Here is a 19293-nt window from a genome sequence, read left to right as displayed (position 1 = left end):
GATAGGCTGAAAGAATCTCCAACATGAAAAAGAATTACAAGGATAATTAGGATATGATGAACACGGATAGCTGAATTAAATTCACCGGTAAGGATGACAAGAATGAACAAATATGACACGAATCTCCTGAGAATCTTCACAAGAATCACCCGATAAGAGAGAAAAGAACAGACAGCGGAAGCACAATGAAAAGAAAGCTCTTGGATGAAAATTGAATCACTGAGAAAAAGGGTGGGAGGGCGGGGAAAAACAAAGACGACTTGGAACAGATGAGATGAACTCCGGCATAAAAGAGAGACTGATCTTGCAAAAAAAATTAGAGAGGATTGAATCCACTTGGAGAGAAACATACCGGTTAAATGGAATTGATACGACGATCTGATTGAGCAAAGAATTTGCATTCCCATAAAAATACGAGAACACAGATTAGGAAAGATCTGAAATCACCACTTGACATCGAAGCAACTTGAATTACCATAGTTCAACAAAACAAAGGGTGTGGCTTACGAAACAAGCCAGAACAAACTCATGACAAAGATTTCGTCCGATATTTTCGTGGACGGATCGCACAGGCTCGATTTTACAGTAGCCATCAAGTGCAAGGCAGTGCACCCGACATACGAAGCGTCCCCGAGTCGTAGCAAGCTACAAGGACTCTTTAAGACACAACGTGAACCGCTGTAAGTCGACCGTGAACAAACGAATCCACTAGATGTTGAACCCCAACCTAACATCATGCATTTGTTGGAAGATTGTCCTATAAGCAACTACTTGAATTCCCACCTATGAATTCCCGAAATATCTGGTCATGCAATCTGGTACACGGATACAAGGAGTAATATCACACAACTCCTATACTAACCCGTCACCTGTATCACATCCATCAACACACAACCAGAATCTTGGACCTTCATCTACAACAGACCCTCGTGATCACAATGATACAAAGTATGGCAGTACTCCCGAACAATCTGCACCAGTACTGGGGACATCGGGGTTATCTCGCCACTACTAGTATTGAAGCAATTACGAACATCCTTCGTCCTGAGATACTAAGAAACCTGAGTGATAACGATGTGCTCAAGAATCCCCTGGAGCTCAACTCCCCTGAAGAAAATCAAGTCAGGCAGGAGGCACCAAGACAGGACTCCGTCACATCGGCATCATATAGATTCCAGAAATATCCGCGTGATCCTAAAAAAAATTGAGTGAGAAGAGGAGTAGAATTAACTTATTACGTCAAGATTCCTCACCAGAGCATAGAAGAGGAGAAAAAAGAATCCTACTCTCCGATATATAACTAGACTCAAAGTAGTTTTCACTAGACTCGACTCGGCCAAGTTCGATCAATCAAGGGGGCTCCTAGGTCGGTACTGGCTCTCATACCAACTTGTCACGCCCAAGATGCGACACTATCCTTAATTTGGCACGAAGGCCTCGTCAGGGATAGAAGCGCATCTCGTCGTGTCGCAAGAATGGATATCGTTACAAGTACATGTACTGAAAAGAAGAGATATATATTCAGAGTTGGCTTACACTCGCCACAAGCTACATCAGAGTCACATCAGTACATTACATAATCATCAAGAGTAAGAGCAGGGTCTGACTACGAACGAAAACAAACGACAAAAGAAGAACGACGTCCATCCTTGCTATCCCAGGCTGCCGGCCTGGAACCCATCCTAGATCGATGAAGAAGATGAAGAAGAAGAAGAAGAAGCAGCTCCAAATGAACAATCAACGCGCTCGCGTCAAGTCAAGTAACCCTTACATGTACATGCAACTGGTGTTGTAGTAATCTGTGAGCCACAGGGGACTCAGCAATCTCATTTCCAAAGGTATCAAGACTAGCAAAGCTTAATGGGTGAGGCATGGTTAAGTGGTGAGGTTGCAGCAGCGGCTAAGCATATATTTGGTGGCTAACTTACGAGTACAAGAAACAAGAGGGGGAAGATCTACGCATAACGGATGTGATCTACTGATGATCAAATGAATGATCCTGAACACCTACCTACGTCAGACATAACCCCACCGTGTCCTCGATCGGAGAAGGAACTCACGAAAGAGACAGTCACGGTTACGCGCACGGTTGGCAAGTTTTAATTAAGTTAACTTCAAGTTATCTAGAACCAGTGTTAAACAAAGCTTCTACGTTGCCACATAACCACGGGCACGACTTTCTGAAAAGATTTAACCCTGCAGGGGTGCTCCAACTAGTCCATCACAAATTACCACAAGCCGCATAGAAATCCTCAATCACGAAGCTCGCGATCTCGTCGGATTCCCTAGTGGAAAACCTCAACTCTGAGATTACCCAAAGCATCACCGGAATCCCGATGCACAAGATATTCTGTCAAAGGTAAAACTAATCCAGCAAAGCCACCCGACGTGTCGACGATCCCGATAGGAGTCGCGTACCTCGTTCTCAGGACACGACGGATAAGCGACGCGTACAAGTGCCAAATCTCGAGTTTCCTCGTGGTGGCCCCGCACAGTGCTCTGGTTTGGACCAACACTCATGAGGAGCACTGGCCCGGGGGTTGATTAAATTTCCTCGGGTTAATTACTCCCTATGCAGTTTATTAGTGATTAGGCAAATGTAGTACCAAAGTTGGGCCTTGCGACACCAGTCTTAATCTACAACGAATTATCAAGGGGGTCCCCATAACAACCCCGATCGTGTTAGGAGCGCTCGTTTATGGAACATAACACCGGTAGCCGAAAACTAAGGGGGCAAAGGTGGAACAAAACACCAGGCTACAAAGGCCGAGCCTTCCACCTTTTACCAAGTATATAGGTCCATTAAATTAAATAAACATTTAAATATGGTGATATAACAAGGAACCCATGCTTTCACATGGAAGCAACTGCACCTGCAACTAGCAACGCTATCAACGGGGTTAAGCAAGCAGTAACATAGCCAATCAGTGGTTTGCTAGGTTGAACGGGTTGAAGGTTTCATGACTTTGTTAAGAGGCTGATGTTTAACATGTGGTAGGCAACGAGACATAATCGGTAGAAACCGTAAACTAGCATGGCAATGATACTAATGGTATCTGGGGAAATGATCATCTTGCCTGAGATCCAGCTTGGAAGAAGAACGACTCCGTGAAGCAGACGAACCAACGTAGTCGAACGGGTCCTCACATCCGACACGCTTGCGGAACTCTATCGAGACGAAGCAAACCGGAAACACAAATCAACACACGGAATTCACCACACGATGCACTACACATATGATGCATGAGCTACTGAATACATGCAAGTCACGGCATGACAATTCACACAATCAAACACTACACCTTAAGTGAAGAATATGCAAAGAGTTGCATATTGACGAAACTCCACGTTTATGTATTTAGTTCTATCCCGATTAGATACACGGCAATATTAAATGTGGTTAAACATGGCAAGAGGTGAAGCGCAATTAAACTACCTATCTAGGCATTTTAAATGAGGTCGGAAATGTCATATAGCACCTCCGGAACAACCTCACATGTTAATTTACAATTCTATCCAGATCTGAATTAACACCTTTAATTAGTTGTTAAACAGCAAAACAAATAGGTTCACGTGATTCTACGTGTCAATTCAAGCACTCTACACATAAAGAACATCTCCAACGGAGCTACGGATCTAAAGATACAAGCACCGCAAGATATGATGGCATGAATGCAATATGTGTGCAATGACGGTCACGAGCACGTCGAAACATTCAAACAGCAAGAGAAAATGAAACTACACGATATTCTAAGCAAGTTTCATGTAGAACACGATCAAACCGGAGCTACGGTTCAACACCTACGAGCAAAACAAGAAATGACTACAATCTGCCAAAATCAGCCACATAGAATATTCTACGCCCCACAACTACGAGCTACATAACTCCGAAATGCACAAGCAAGGCATGGCATGGAAGAGGGCAAGAAGCACTACTACTAACAACTAACAACAACTAGCATGGCAGCAAGGAGCACTAGGAAAAGAAGACACAAAATGGCATCCCACACACTATTTCAGACTTAGTGAAAATTACACCTCATGAAAGTGCAGTTTTCGATCTGAAGCTATATTGACAGCAGCAAAACCTATAGCTAAAGGACTCCAAATGGCATGAAAATTTACAGCATGCTAGAGAAACACAAGGGGTACAACTAACTCCATTGGACCAACCTCAAAAGAGCTACAGATCACACGATGCAAGCAGGACAAGACAGAAACAAAATAATAACACATCCCAGACTTAGAAATATTTCAGCTCCTCTAAAACAGCACTATTTCTAGCAACTTGAGGGCAGTCAAACCACACCTAAACATGCATTTCTATTGCAACTAAAAATACCAGGGGCTAAACAAAACATCTAAGAAGAACTCCCTAGTTGACAACTAATTCAAACGAGGCACGGAATAAATCCTACAAATTAAACAAAAGGGCAACATAGCAAAATATCTCGCGAACTAACTTGCTCTAATGCTAAAACTAATTGCACAGAAATAACTACGGAACGAATCCTATTGAAACAGCTTGCAAAACGATGCATTAGGCACTTCAAACTGCCTCAAATAATTATGCAATTTGTGAAATCGTGTTGTACTCTCGAAGCTACCCCAAAACCATATAAAATACGCCTCGTTCTGACTTACGGATAAAAAGATACGCGCGTTTTAATATCGTCATATTTTTCTGGAATTTAATTACAATTCCGAAAATACCTAATAAAGTATTGGGCCGAACAGGGGGCGCAGCTTAGCTACATGTCGCCTAGGCGAAGAATAGGAGGGCAGGGGGAGGATTTACCTCGGCCTAGCAGGCCGGCCTGGAGGGGAACGGTGCTGGGCCTTGAAGGGAGGCCGACCTGGGCCGGCTCGGCCTGGCTCCTCCTGCGTGGCCCAGGAGCTACCGAGGCGGTTGGGCGCTGCGACGGGCGTCGTCCTCCTCGTGGACACGCTCCTCTGGCAGCAGCGCAGGCGGCGGCCGGCGGCGATAGCGGCCGGCAACGGCATGGAGGCCGCCGGGAGGCGGCCGATCTGGGCGGATCTGGGGCATGGAGATCGGGACTTGGCGGCGGGGTTCCCTGGCAGGGCCGGTGACGAGGCTGCTGCCGGCGGGGCTTCGTGGCGAGGGGCTCCGGCCAGGGCACGCCGACGACGGCGAGCAGAGCAGGCGGCGGATCTGCTGGCGGCTCGGGGCAGGAGCTCCTCTCCTCGGTCAAGGTGGCTCTGCTCGGTGCCAGGCACGGGAGCACGGGAGAGCGGGCAATGGCGCGCAGATGGGCTCGGCGGGCTCCAGATGGGCCTGGGAGGGCCCGCAGGAGGAGAGAGGAGGCTGGATGTGGGTGGCTGCGCGGTTTTCGAGGCTGGATTAGGGTTTGCTCAAAATAGGCAGGGAGGGGTGCTTAAATAGGGAAAGGGGCTAGGTTGCCCGGTATCTGGGGGTTTTTCGACCCTCCGGTCGCGATCGTGCGGTCCGATCGGAGAGGCGGGTTAGGGTTAGGTGTGTAGAGTGGCGTTGGCTAAGATGAGAGGGGGGGTGGTGCGGCGCGGCAACGACTTTTAAAACACCGACAGACGTCCGACGGTAGACCGAAGACGGTGCCGCTACGGTCGACCGTTCGGGTACCAGACGGTCCCCGATTGCGACGAAACTTGACAGGCGGCCTACCTATATAAAGAAAATACCGCACGACAAATTCCAGCTCAATCGGAGAAAGTTTTATACACGCTTTAAAAACAGGGTTACGACGGTGCCGCGGGCGCGTGCGAGTGCAGTTGGGCTCAGAACAAACAACTACGAGAACCGACATCTAACAGCGGATGCAAGTTTTGAAAACGGGCGGCAACGGAGACGCCGATGCAATGCAGATGATGCGAATGATGCGATGATGATGCGATAAAACAGACACACGACGAAAACGGAAAGGAAAGGGAATCTTCTGGAACGTCGGCATCGGGCTGTCACAGCTACCCTCCTACCACCAAGGGCTATCGCTGCTACGATCCTGTCTCTAATCGTGTGATCGTCTCCCGGCACGTTTACTTTGATGAAAGTGTTTTCCCTCTTAAGCAGGTATCTTCCGTCGGCTCCCCGCCGCCGCCGTCGTCGTTGCGCGTTCCGGTGCTCCTGCCGGTCCCCGCTCCGCACCCGCGCCATCCGCCACGACGAGCTCCTCCGCCATCACCTGCCCCTGCGCTCGACACGCCCGCCGCGTCTCCCGCGCCTAGTGGGCACCCTGCATCACCGTCGGGCTCCTCCATGGTCGTCCCCTCGCCGCCGTCCTCTCGTCCGCTTCGTGCTGACGACGTGGCGGCTCCACCGGCCGCCGACCCCTCGGACGACCCCGCTCCCGCTCCGGGGGGCCGCTGCTCCCGCATCGCCTGCCGTCTCGGGCACCCGTGCTAATGCTCCGGGGGGCTGGCGTCCTCCCCCGTGCTCGTGTGGGTATCCGTCGCCCCAGTCAACGGTACTCCGAGGCCGACTGTTAGAGCATATATCTCCATATGTGGTTTTGGTGATTGATGACAATTCCTATGGACTAATGGTTGCCTTAAGTTACATTTATAGGAGTTGTCCATAGGCACTTCTTGAAGTCCATCTGTTGGGCTCAAGGAGTTTATATGATGACCAAGATAGTATTCAAGGTATTATCGAAAGAATGGTCATAGAGACACATGGTTGATCAAGATCTCAGACAAAGAGTAAATCAAGATGATCAACACACAAAGCGTACAAGATGTACCGAGAGGGATCAAGTGATCCCATGGTATGGTAAGCATTGTCCATTACGTGTTTGTGTACTAACCCATGGTCTTCGTGAGAGTTCTATGTGGGGGTTAGGTGTGTTTCCATGGGCTTGCGTCAAAGGGAAGATCTCATACAACCCATGAAGTATGACGTCAAGTTGTGATCGTCATCAAGATTGCGATGTGCAAGTTCAAGTGGATCAACACGAAGATATCATGCTTGAAGCTTGCCGTCCATTGTGGTGGCAATGGACTTGTGAAGATATGCTGAAGAGTGGCTCACCCATAGTGAGTATGGGGGAGCAATCAACTAGTCTTCATCAAGCCAACGCAATCAAGAAAGGTGGTCCATCTTGAGGAAGCCAAGATCATCATCATCTAGCTCAAGAGGACGAGGTGCAAGGTATAGGTTTGCCCTTGATAGGTTTTCTGTTTAGGATAGATTGTTGTACTATCAAGGGGGGCTCTCAAGTGAGTAGCTTGATCGTATCGTTCGTTGAGAGCTCAAACCATTTGCATCCTTGCATCATACTTCTTGGTTCTTGTTTGGTGTTTCTCTTTGTGAGTTTTAGAGCTTATGGTCATCTTCGTGACAAGCTCGAGTTCATCGAAAACGGAGTCCATATGCATCTACTATGATGTTTTCGATGTTGGAGTTTTTGCCGGATCTTCATTCATAGAGGACTCACATCTCTATATCATTGGCATTTTCATATCTGCATGGTCTTAAGATTTCAGTGGCGAGCGGTAGTACCGCTGGACCTAGCTCTTGTCGTCCTGAATCCAACAAGCTTGGGTTTGCTCGATTCGGAGCTCGTATGCGAAAGTTATGGTTGTTTCAGTGGCGAGCGGTAGTACCGCTGGACCTAGCGGTAGTACCGCTAGAGTTGGCGGTAGTACCACTGTCCGAGCGATAGTACCGCCCCTGGCCAGCGGTAGTACCGCTCCAAGTTTTTAGTACCGTCATCCTTGCGGTTGTACTACGTCGGACATTTTTGCGAAGACTTTCTTGGCGGTGGTTGGCCCGGTAGTATCTTTGCGCTACCATGGGCTCAGCGGTAGTACCGCTGCAGCCAGCGGTAGTACCGCCGGAGGGTCAGCGGTAGTACCGCTGGGCTCGGGCTGTAAGTGGGGGTAACGGTCTGATTCCTTCCCCCACTATATAAAGGGGGTCTTCTTCCCCCTTGGCCTTACCTATCCGTTGAGCTCTTGTTCTACCTCCATTGTTGACATTCTTAGAGCTTGCTAACTCTCAATCCCTCCAATGATTCTTGCTTGTTCTTGAGGGAAAAGAGAGAGGAGATCTAGATCCACATCTCCACCAATCACTTTCTCCTCTATGTGAGGGGAACCCCTTGGATCTAGCTCTTGGAGTTCTTTGTGAGCTCCTTGTTCTTCCTCTCATATTTCTCCATGGCTTTTGTTGTTGTGGAGGGATTTGAGTGTGAGGGACTTGACCACTTCGTGTGTTCTTGCCATTGCATTGGTTGCATCGGTTTGAGTTCTCCACGGTGATACGTGGAAGTGAAGTTTGAGAAGCTTATTACCTTTGGTACTTAGTACCCTAGATATTGTTCTTCGTGGATGCTTTGGCGTCCTAGAAGCTTGGTGGTGTCTCGGAGCTCAATCATTGTGGTGTGAAGCTCCGGGCAAGCGTCGGGGTCTCCAATTAGGTTGTGGAGATTGTCCCGAGCAATTTGTGCGGGTACCGGCAACCGCCCCCAAGGGTTGCCACGTGTACGGGTTCGGTGACCGCCCCAAGGTTTGCCATTTGTACGGGTTCGGTGACCGCCCTCAAGGGTCCCTTAGTGGAATCACGGCATCTTGCATTGTGCGAGGGCGTGAGAAGATTACGGTGGCCTTAGTGGCATCTTGGGGAGCATTGTGCCTCCACACCGCTCTAACGGAGATTAGCATCCGCAAGGGTGTGAACTTCGGGATACATCATCGTCTCCCCGTGCCTCGGTTAACTCTTACCCGAACCCTTTACTTATGCACTTTACTTTGTGATAGACATATTGTTTATTGTAATATATCTTGCTATCACTTAGTTGTTTATCTTGCTTAGCATAAGTTGTTGGTGCACATAGGTGAGCCTAGTTGTTTGTAGGTTTTGTGCTTGACATATTAAATGTTAGTTTTATTCCGCATTTGTTCAAGCCTAAACCTTAATTATTTTAAAGCGCCTATTCACCCCCCCTCTAGGCGACATCCACGTCCTTTCACCGACTACGTCCTCGCTGCATCGACCGCTCCCTCCGCCAATGACGACGTGCCGGCCTCCGTTCATGCCGCCCTGCGTGATCCTCGTTGGCATGCCGCCATGCGCGAGGAGTTCAACGCGCTTCTTCGGAACAACACCTGGCGTCTCGTGCCGCGCCCCCGTGGTGCTAATGTGATCACTGGCCGTTGGGTGTTCCGTCGCAAACTTCGCGCCGACGGCACACTCGACCGCTACAAAGCCTGTTGGGTCGTCCGGGGGTTCCGTCAGCGTGCCGGCGTCGACTTCACAGACACCTTTGCGCCTGTCGTCAAACCCAGCACCATTCGCTGCGTCTTGCACCTGGCCGTCTCGCGTGGCTGGGCGGTGCACCAGCTCGACGTATCCAATGCGTTCCTCCATGGCCACCTCGCCGAACGTGTCCTCTGTGAGCAACCTGCTGGCTTCGTCGACGCCGATCAACCTGACGCTGTCTGTCTCCTCTCACGCTCGCTCTACGGGCTCAAACAGGCCCCGCGCGCGTGGTACCAGCGGATCGCCGGCTACCTCCTCCAGCTCGGCTTCGTCTCCACCCGCTCCGACGCCTCCCTGTTCGTCTACAACCGCGGTGGTGACATGGCATATCTTCTGCTCTACGTCGACGACATTGTCCTCACCGCCTCCAGTGAACGCCTGCTTCGTCACCTCGTCGGCCTTCTTCGCAGCGAGTTCGCGCTCAAGGACTTGGGCCCTCTTCGCTACTTCCTCGGCATCGAGGTCACGCGGCGTCCCGATGGATTCTTCCTGTGCCAGCAGAAGTATGCATGCGAGCTTCTTGAGCGCGCCAAGATGGACAACTGCCGGACTACTCCTACTCCCGTCGACACCAAGGCCAAAACCTCGGCGACCGACGGGTCCCCTCTTCCTGATGGCTCGTTCTACCGCAGCATCGTCGGCGCGCTCCAATACCTGACGCTCACCCGCCCCGACCTGACCTACGCCGTTCAACAGGTTTGCTTGCACATGCACGCACCGCGGGACGTGCACTGGCTCTGGTCAAGCGGGTTTTGCGGTACATTCGCGGCACTCCATCCATGGGGCTCACCATCCACGCCTCTTCTTCGCTCGACATCGTCGCCTACTCCGATGCGGACTGGGCAGGCTGCCCCGACACTCGACGCTCTACCTCCGGCTACTGCGTCTACGTCGGCTCCTCGCTCATCTCCTGGTCCTCCAAGCGCCAATCGACGGTGTCCCGATCAAGTGCCGAAGCCGAGTATCGTGCCGTAGCTAATGTTGTGGCTGAATGCTCCTGGCTCCGGTAGCTCCTTGGCGAGCTTCACTGTGTCGTTCGCCGCGCCACCGTTGTCTACTGCGACAACGTCTCCGCCGTCTACCTGTCCGCTAACCCGGTTCATCATCGGCAGACCAAACATATCGAACTCGACATACACTTCGTCCGGGAGAAGGTCGCACTCGGGGATGTTTGCGTTCTTCATGTACCCACCTCACAGCAATTCGCCAACGTCATGACAAAGGGGCTGCCCGCGACGGTCTTCGAAGATTTCCGCTCCAGCCTCTGCGTCTCCGCCGCCGCTTTGTCTGCGGGGCGGGGGGGGGGGGGTGTTGAACAGCCCTCCAACGACTTGCATGCATGCGCGCGCGTATCGCTCCTGGATCGCCCACGACCGAGCCCAGTCCGCGCTCGTTATCGCATGCGCCAGATACGCTGCCTCACTCCCCACTTCCCCTCCTTCTAGCTCGGGTTAGTTAGGGTGGTTAGGGCAGCTTATCCTCTCTCCCTTGTACATGTATAAATAGCCTGTATGTTAATGAGAATCGGTGTGCAACAAATCTTTCTCTCTCTCTCGCTTTACAGATGAAGCGACCAAAAAAATCTAGCATACAACTTTGGAAGCACAACGGTACCAGAAAAGCAGTTGATTAACAAGAGATGCTCTGTGTCTAAGCTATTCCCATGATTTTAGCTTTTAGGTGTCTACGACTAAACAAACCAAGGCATTACCTAAAGAGGGGCTAATGGCTTCCCAGGAAAGGATGGAGGCCTAGATTATTTCTACGCTTGTTCAAATTTACAGATCACTCCAAATTTACAGTGATTGCTTTTCTTCTAAGGAACAAAATGTGACGGTGTAAAGGAGGGCTGGCTAAAATGTAAATTGTTATGCACGCGGAGGGAGACGACCGAAGCAAAATCAACCCGGTGATGTGAGGAGAAAGTGAAGTGCCAACTACTACTACTACTTGGATCGCTCATGACAACGTGGTTGTACCCCGTTTGCGCTTAATTAAGTGCTACCACTACTGTATCGGAGAGAGAGCTCGCGGAATATTCTGCCTCGCTTCACAATGTGGTGTCACGTGCCCACGAGGCCCGCTCTTTCTACTTGAGCTGGCCTGGAGAGTGGAGAGTGGAGAGGTGGATTTAGATGAGTCGCTGGTTCTCCATCTCCATCTCCATCTCGGTCTTGTGAATCAAAACTCATCAGAAGGATCGGCAGCTACGTACCGCTTCTAGGCGCTTGACTGGGAATTTATTGTGATTGCTTTGTCACTGGAATCGGCTTGGAACCATCCATTCGCCCGGCGATCGAGCAGGCGTGCGGACGGGGTCAAGCCGAGGCGGTACACGTGCGTACGTGCTGCACCGACACGTCCGTCCCCAGGGTGGAGAAAACTTCACCACCGGCCAGGCCCCGAGGCTGGTCCCTTTTGGACGGCCGAAAAGAATCCAGCAGCTTCGTCCCCCACCCCCATCTCCATGGACCAAGGATGGATCTGCGACGCGCCGGCGCACGCGTACCGATGTGCAGCCACAAGGTCAGCTGAGCTCTCTCCGCCCATGTTTCTGAATGAGGTGAAACGCCGGTATCATGTGCGACGGCCTGCCCTGAACGAGCTAAAACGCCAAGGAGAGCACACTTTGAAATCAAAGACAGAAAGGGGTAATGCCGTAATGGATATGTTCAACTAAACATAGAAAGCATGGATTTTGTGCTACAAGCAGTGGCTTTAAGGCACGGCCCTTCTTTTCCCCTTCAGTGGCAGAGTAGTAGCATGGCCTGATACTGATAGACTAATCGTGTCGACTGGAAAATGACCCATTCCCGTTCAGAAAAAAAAACAATAATTTATCTTCTTCCCCGGTGGGCGCCGCGGCGGTCCAACATGATTTATCTATAGCCCCGGCCGAAAGCAAGCCACCAACCACTCCAAAACGGGTCGACCGATCGATCATGATTCATGCAGCTGTAGATAAGAAACCAGACCAGAGCGGCTGCCCAACCCTGTCGCTCCACTTAGCAGCACTTATTAATTATCACAGGTTAATTCAACACCTTGAACTGCTCCATGGATCACCGACTGACGCACGTAGGAGCAGCTACCGCACTCGATCGAGCCGCGCGCGCAGCGCAGGTGTCCTCCCAACTCCCAGCTCACACTGTATCCGGACTCCGTTGTACTACCACGAGCAGCTACACGTACCTTTTGATCCCACCGACGGCCGCGACCGAAGGGAGTGAGGGGAAATCAGAGGAGCGAAAGGCGGTGAGTGATCCAACAAGACAAAATGATTCGCGAGGCGGCGCTGGAAAACATGGTGGTGGCGGTGAGTGAAGTTTCAGGGAGGATAGGAGGAGCACATGGCCTGGGCTGGGAGCGTGCGCCCACTTTTGGGGGCACACGGCAGGCATCGGGATCGACTCGTATTATGCTCACAGACTACTTTGATCACCAGCAGGCGTCCGGGCTGTATGATTGTGCTCTGCTCGGGGGAGGAGATCACGGCATGCCCAAAATGAGATGGGAAGTGGGCTCAACTCTTGATGGACGGTGATTCTACCAGCGTCAGAGTTTGGATGGCACTACTGTACGAAAAAACAGGGAAAATGTTTTTGCTAGCAGCCACCTCACCTGCCCTGGCGACCAAATTGCGAGGACTGACGGGTGGCCCCGGATGTACGTAATGAGCCCAGATCGCGCGGGGTGCGATCGCAGCCCGCAGGAATCGGGAGGCCTACACGAATCGAATCAGGCCGAGCCACCGGAGCTGGGGCCCCGTGTTAGGGGGGCGAGAATGTGCCGACCACCTGATTTGCCGCGAGACTCCGCCGGCGTTGGCTGACTCCCTCGTGCGGTCTGTCTGGGGTTGGGGTTTTGCGTGGATCCCTTGTGCGCATCGGGATTTGGGACTTGGAGCCACAGAACTGTGCCCCTATTGGTCTACACTGACACCTATGAATTCGACCAAGAAGACTACTAGTTTAACTTTGGAATTTGACGTCCAGTTGGATACGTATGTGAGAAATATCTTATTTACTCTATATATAAAAGGCCTGTACTGTACCCTTTTTTTATGCCTTTCTCCGAACTGTGCGTGAGCTATCGTTGAATTGATACTTCTGAAGGTACTTGTTGGCATATGTGTTTTTGTTTTTTGAGGGGGTACTTGTTGGCATATGTGGCTCTTCTGTAACTGGATTCGCCGTGGCCCGTGGGAGTACAGCAATGGGCCGCCCTGCTTGCTCATTTCCAGCCCCAGCAAATCACGCAGGAGAGGCCCAGTACCGACAATACCGCTTGTTCCTTCACCTTTTATCGCGGCAAGACAGCACAGAGGCTACACATCTTCGCTATGCTTTTCCGTGCTTCACTCCTGAGATACGCTAGAGACACGGTCAGCAGCAAATATCTAAAGAGAAGCACGGAAAAGAATGGACCGTGTCATACACTAGTTAGAAAAAGAATCAACTGGAAGTGTTATACACTGGTATGAGAAACAGGGAAAGATATAAGAATCTCAACAGAGCAACATTATGTTCTTTCTTCATTTACTAACGAATGAAAAATTGTAAAGAGAGCACAGGGGCATAAAAAGGGTAAAGACACGCTGGTTACGTCGATTCACTGTACATAAAATGATCTCACACGCAAGATGCGTGGAATATATACTTCATGCCAAAAACAAAAAAAATCATGCAGTATATACAACACATTACCAACATTTACTTTATTGTTATTTCCACCAGCTCTTTACAGTAATGAAGTATGATGTCCAAACAATAATATCACAAGATTAGGTACATCGGTAAACAAGGGGCAGTTGTAGAGGGGCTCCCGTTTGTACGCAACAAGATGATTCTTCTCAATTCTGATTTCTGAGTAACACCGATTGAACTTGTAATGATCAATGCCCTGTACCAGTCCTTTTTAAAAACAAGAAATAATAGGCTATGCACAGAGACTACCGTATCAAGAGGATTCAGGAGTTGCAGCTACCTACAACACAGCACACCGTGAACTTGCATAAGGCAACAAAATTGGCCAGCGTTGCATAAGGTTACCAGTAATTTCTGCAACAGAAGGCCGCTTCCTTGTTTCACGTGTTATGGTTTGAAATATATCAATCCTGCACATGGTTAAATCGTCAATTCTTGACTGCCCAGCGGCGACCCCTTATCTCGTAGCCATCAGGTGTCTTATCACCACCTCCCCAACTATCCGCAGCAGCAACTGTGTTGACAACTCTACGGTGTTTTTTGCCCTTCAAGACCCCGCTGTCACTTGCGCTCCCGCTTAATAGCGGATCATCAATGCCACGAACCGGCCTCTCTGGTGATGCTGCACTCACCCAGTTGTCATCCTGGGTGTTCTTATACTTGTCTTTCTTTTTCATCAGCTTATCAAACCGCTTCTCCACAGGTCGCAGTGCTTGGTTAACAGTGAAATTAAAGTCCTTGATCACCTAAAGGTGGGTGGAAGAAAAATAATACAGAAGCATGAGAACAGGGAACTATACTGTGAGTACAGCACATGCTAACCACTTATTTGTAATACATAACTAATCCAAGACATGATAAAATGAAATGTATTGTCAGCAAAGATTTGTTAATAGAAGTCCAGAACTCACATATTCCCCACTGCCAACCACAAAGTCACGAACACTCTCCTTTATGTTTGTTGCACTTCTCTCATCCGGTTCAAACTGTGGAAGCTTCATTTTGCTCGGCCGGTTACTCTCCTTGACTTCTTCAGGATCTATAGGGTCAGAGGATGCATAATCTCCAAGGACTGAAATGTTTCCAGGTGACTGGTTAACGAAGTGCTCATAGGGTTTAGCAGGGAACACATAGAGGTGAACAGCTGACGCAATGCCCATCTGTGCTGGAGGAACACACCATGCTATCAGATATTACAGGTAATCACAGAAACATGATGGAGAGTATTTTTTAAAAGTCACAGCAAAGGAAACTTTAAGAAACAGACCAACTTGGAAAGATAAATACCTCTATGCAAATAATGAAATCTTGAATACTTGATTTTAACTCCAAGCTCTGGGCTAAAGGACTTCTAAGCAGGCCCAAAGAATACATTATTGCAATCACCACCCCTTGCCACCAAGTCAAGAATACTATTGACTTGAACGAAAGAAACTTAGCCAGAGGTTTTATATGTGCCAATTCGTCCTTGGTAGCTGTGTACCATTCTACTAAACAGTACAGGGCCCAAAATTGACTGAAATTCAGGATTGCAGCAAAATAAGGGTATCTGCATCAAAAAGATATGCAGGAGCTATAAGATAAATGAAGCAACATATAAGCAATACCGAAAAGCAATTAACTGGTTCAGCAATCTCAGCTTAGGCTTTGAAGGAAAGAGTGAGATCTGGATAGATTTTCTGATGATTGGAGAGCAAAACTGGAACATGTTCTAATCGGTTTAATTCATCGTGATAAAGATGACATGAAAAAGCTACAGTTTACATTCTATCTACACATTGAACTCTTTGGCATAAACAACCCAAAGCGTGGACAGTGCAGTGCCTATTCCCATGTGAGATTAAAAAGCAAAAAGGAGAGAATTATCTTACCCACATCGTAAATTGAATTCACCTTCACAATATACACCAAAAGCTTCTAGAAAAAGAGATAAGCTAGCTGTGAGTGTCTTTATAATCACCTACATGAGCAATACACTTCAACTAAGTTATTCTCAACTTTACAGAGTTAATAAATTGCAATACGGTGCAGTGGACATACATATTGGAAGATTCCAAATTTGATAATCTGGTAAAATTGCGTCCCCATTCGCCAGGGTTTCAGTATAAAATTCACAGGAAAATGATGGTGTATGATTCCTTTATCGGAGGCATGATGCAAAAGGGGTTGCCCAGAATCTGAGCCGCCTTCCCTCTTCAAAAAGGCTATCGTTTTTTCTTCCCCACCTACATTTAAACACACGGAGTAAAGAAAGAGAAATACAGAAAAGGGAATACACAGGCTGCACCAAACACTACATTGCCAAGTCATAACAGCAAACTGAAGATACAAAACTTTGCAAGTGAAATCAAACAATAATGGTAGGGCACTCAAAAGCCATTAATAAGAACGACTAAGGCCCTGTTTGGATTGAGTGTAAATTTTGTGTGCTCCCCGGTATTTAGTTACCAGGCCTTAAAATTCAAAGTTTCAAACGATGACTCCATTATGTTGCCTTATGTTAATGCTACTTTTAAGTCTTGTATGGCATTAACTCCAAGTAGTTTAGCATATGGTGTAATCGATAAGACTGCATTACATGTTTACATCATTTTCAGGGAACTCCTACTTACAGTAGCGCCAGAGCCGAAGCTGCACCCGACAGTGAATCGATGTGGCAGCTACTGGTCAGATCACCAATTAACATTTGTAGCATTTTTAAATATTCATACTCGTTTAAATTATGTAGTTAATTTTTAAATAGTTTTTACACATCAATTAAAATAATTGAGCATTTATTCATGTCAAAACAAGTAAAATTTGTTTCACAAAAAGTGGAAGAGTAATGGAATTGGACAGATTATCCTATTAAACACAAATATAAGTATCAAAGCAAACGTATCAGGAGGCGCATCATTAATAAGACGGATAGTCATGGTCTCATGGATATGCACTTGGCTTGGCTACTGTAGGATCAAGTGAATTGCTGCAAAGATGCTTGAGGCCATAATATCAATGTTCCTTTTTATTGCATCAGGAGGCCCTTCCCGTGCTACCCCCATTTCTTCAAGCTCGTTGGCCATCGTGAATCAGAAGTAAATCCCAGAAAGGCACTGTTTCTTCAAGCTCCCAGCAACCACGAGGCTCATGATACTCAGCAGATGTTGCGTGATCAGCTGTTGCTACTTGCTAGGAACCTAGGAGTACAATAATCTATGGCTCTCGCTGTTGCTGGGTGTCCGGTTCAGAAAGCTGACCAATAGTCACCACTGCCCCATTGAAACAAGTACAATCTATGTTGTGATATTAGTCTGCTTTCCTAGGACCTTACCTCTCACTAATTTTCCAAATTACCCCAAGTAAAGCAGTGTACAAGAGGAATCTACTCTGTAAACTAAGCCATCCTGTTCAGTCATAACCATCCAGTTCACCGGTTTTTGCTTAAACTGCTGAGTTACAAAGAAAAAAATCCCAGTCCAACTTTAGTCATGGAGCCACTTGTACCTCTGACGCCATTTCATTCCAGGAAATTCTAGTATGGTTTTAATAACTATAATGAGAATACATCGACTGACAAACCCACCCCTTCTAGTTCTCACTTCTCAGATATACAACGCAATGGTAAATTCATGCAGCATCCATTCCACAAGGTTGCATTGTTCAAAAGCCTCATTTATCTGAGAGTAAATTTTTACACACGACGTAAAGAAACAGCTTAGCATTAGCACTTAAAAGTAGACCGTTAATCATCCTCCAGCTCTATACTAAATGCAATTCCAGAACCAGAGCTAAAAAGCGGCAGGTAACAAAGTAGGGGTTATGTCCAATTGACAATGTCACTAGACAGAACTTACCTAAACATGCAGTGATATATCTTCCAAAGCAGTACATAGCTAATGCTTCGTAACCCTCGCGCAAGATGCCACAGTAAACATTGATATTTGGATTTATCAAAGAAACATACTGTACCAAAAAAGGAGAACGATGTCATTAAACATATCACTGGAATAATTTGGCACATATAGAAATCGCTTAAGAGGTTTTACCGACTCAATTGCATAGCAAGGGACCATCAAAATAACACCCAGAACAAATTTCTGTTCCTGCAGAGGTAGAAAAAAAAAACAGTAAAAAAATTATGCCCAGCAAACAGAACTAGGTTGAATATGCATGCCAAGGCGCGGCGACAGAAAAGCACAAACCTCTGGGTTGTTGTATGCCGATAGATGCTCAAATATCAGGTACATGGAGAGGGAAAGGGCAAGCAGCACAAAGAACCCAGCGATCAATGTGGCCCATGCGGGTGTTTTGTACTGCGCCATCAAGGGCATAAGGAGCTCAAGCTTGACCCTCATGGTGGAACAGAACAATTGTTCGAAACCTGTGCACTATCACAAGCGCTCAAGATCAATCAACATCACCTTCCCAGCATCAGTGTGCAGCTCCAGATGCACAAGGCACACGTTGCAATGGCGAATGTCTACAATACCGGAGTGGCAAATCAAATTCCAGTAGTACGAATTAGATCAAATTCCCAGAATCCTCACTTTATCTGCAGAGCAGAAACAAGTTTGTTAGTTCTGAACCTGTCACTGATACCAAACAATCTATCGATTATCCGAAAACAACATAATTTCAGAAAACCCCAATATGAAAAAAAAAGTACTGAGTTCGTTTCAATGGAGCATGGACGCGAACAGCTACAAGTGAGAGCAACTAGGCCACCATACGCAAGACCTGGGACAATGAAAGAGTAACCAAGTACCAACGACAAAAAGGCGCCTAAAACAGTACGCGATTCAGGCCGCTCAACTTCCTCATCCTAGAAACAGCGGAAGGAGGTGGAGGGGAACCTCAAAGCGCGCGACTACGGGGCTAAGCCGGACGAATTCGACTCCACGGAACATCTTGCTTGCACAAAGGATTTAAACGAAAGCTGACCTAGCGAAGCACCCCGGCGGCGGCAGGGTGGATCAATCGTGCAGCGGATCGAGGCGATTTGGGTGTCGCGGCGGGCGGGGGACGCTCTCCGCGTGGTTTCCCGCGGCGGAAGAGGTGGCGGGGGGAGTCGCGAGTCGTGACGGCGCCGGCGGTCTGTTCCCCCTGTCCTGTGGCCCGGCGTCTTCTTCAAGGCGCTGACGTGGCCTAGAAGATTTAACCGGCTGTCTTAGAGAGAAGAAAGGTCAATGGCGACCAGGCCAGACCCGTTTGGACCCGTTTGGGCCCGTTGGGCAACCCACACACGAAAAAGGCCGAGCATCCACAAGCGTCAACCGCATAAAGGAAGTCGAACGAAATCAGTAGTTAGCGAATACATCTTTCAATGATTATTTTTATTTTTATAGGTTGTAA

General features: G+C 48.3%; 1 protein-coding gene across 2 annotated transcripts; it reads right to left on the bottom strand.

The window, feature by feature from the left end:
- Positions 1–13958: 13958 nt before the first annotated feature.
- Positions 13959–19073, bottom strand: LOC123427503 (protein LAZ1-like). 2 transcript variants are annotated; one of them, XM_045111571.1, is made up of 9 exons: positions 18883–19073; positions 18144–18493; positions 17988–18044; positions 17796–17904; positions 16003–16187; positions 15834–15922; positions 15250–15511; positions 14874–15122; positions 13959–14708 (listed from the first exon to the last, which is right to left on the bottom strand). In XM_045111571.1, the coding sequence occupies exons 2-9, from the start codon at positions 18294–18296 to the stop codon at positions 14391–14393; spliced, it is 1422 nt and encodes a 473-aa protein (XP_044967506.1). In that variant the 5' UTR covers positions 18297–18493; positions 18883–19073; the 3' UTR covers positions 13959–14390. The 2 variants fall into 2 exon arrangements, with proteins under 2 accessions (XP_044967506.1, XP_044967507.1); XM_045111572.1 differs by lacking the exon at positions 13959–14708 and having other exon boundaries at positions 14906–15127.
- Positions 19074–19293: the final 220 nt, after the last annotated feature.

Source organism: Hordeum vulgare, chromosome 2H (genome assembly GCF_904849725.1).
Source record: "Hordeum vulgare subsp. vulgare chromosome 2H, MorexV3_pseudomolecules_assembly, whole genome shotgun sequence".
Lineage (NCBI taxonomy): Eukaryota > Viridiplantae > Streptophyta > Magnoliopsida > Poales > Poaceae > Hordeum > Hordeum vulgare.
This window is presented reverse-complemented; position numbering and strand designations above follow the sequence as displayed.

Coding starts and splice junctions, on each gene's coding strand:
- LOC123427503 (XM_045111571.1), bottom strand. CDS start 18,296: ATGAGGGTCAAGCTTGAGCTCCTTATGCCCTTGATGGCGCAGTACAAA. Junction 15,923..16,002: donor AATTTGGAATCTTCCAATAT/GTATGTCCACTG, acceptor TTGCTCATGTAG/GTGATTATAAAGACACTCAC. Junction 14,709..14,873: donor TGGTTGGCAGTGGGGAATAT/GTGAGTTCTGGA, acceptor ACCCACCTTTAG/GTGATCAAGGACTTTAATTT.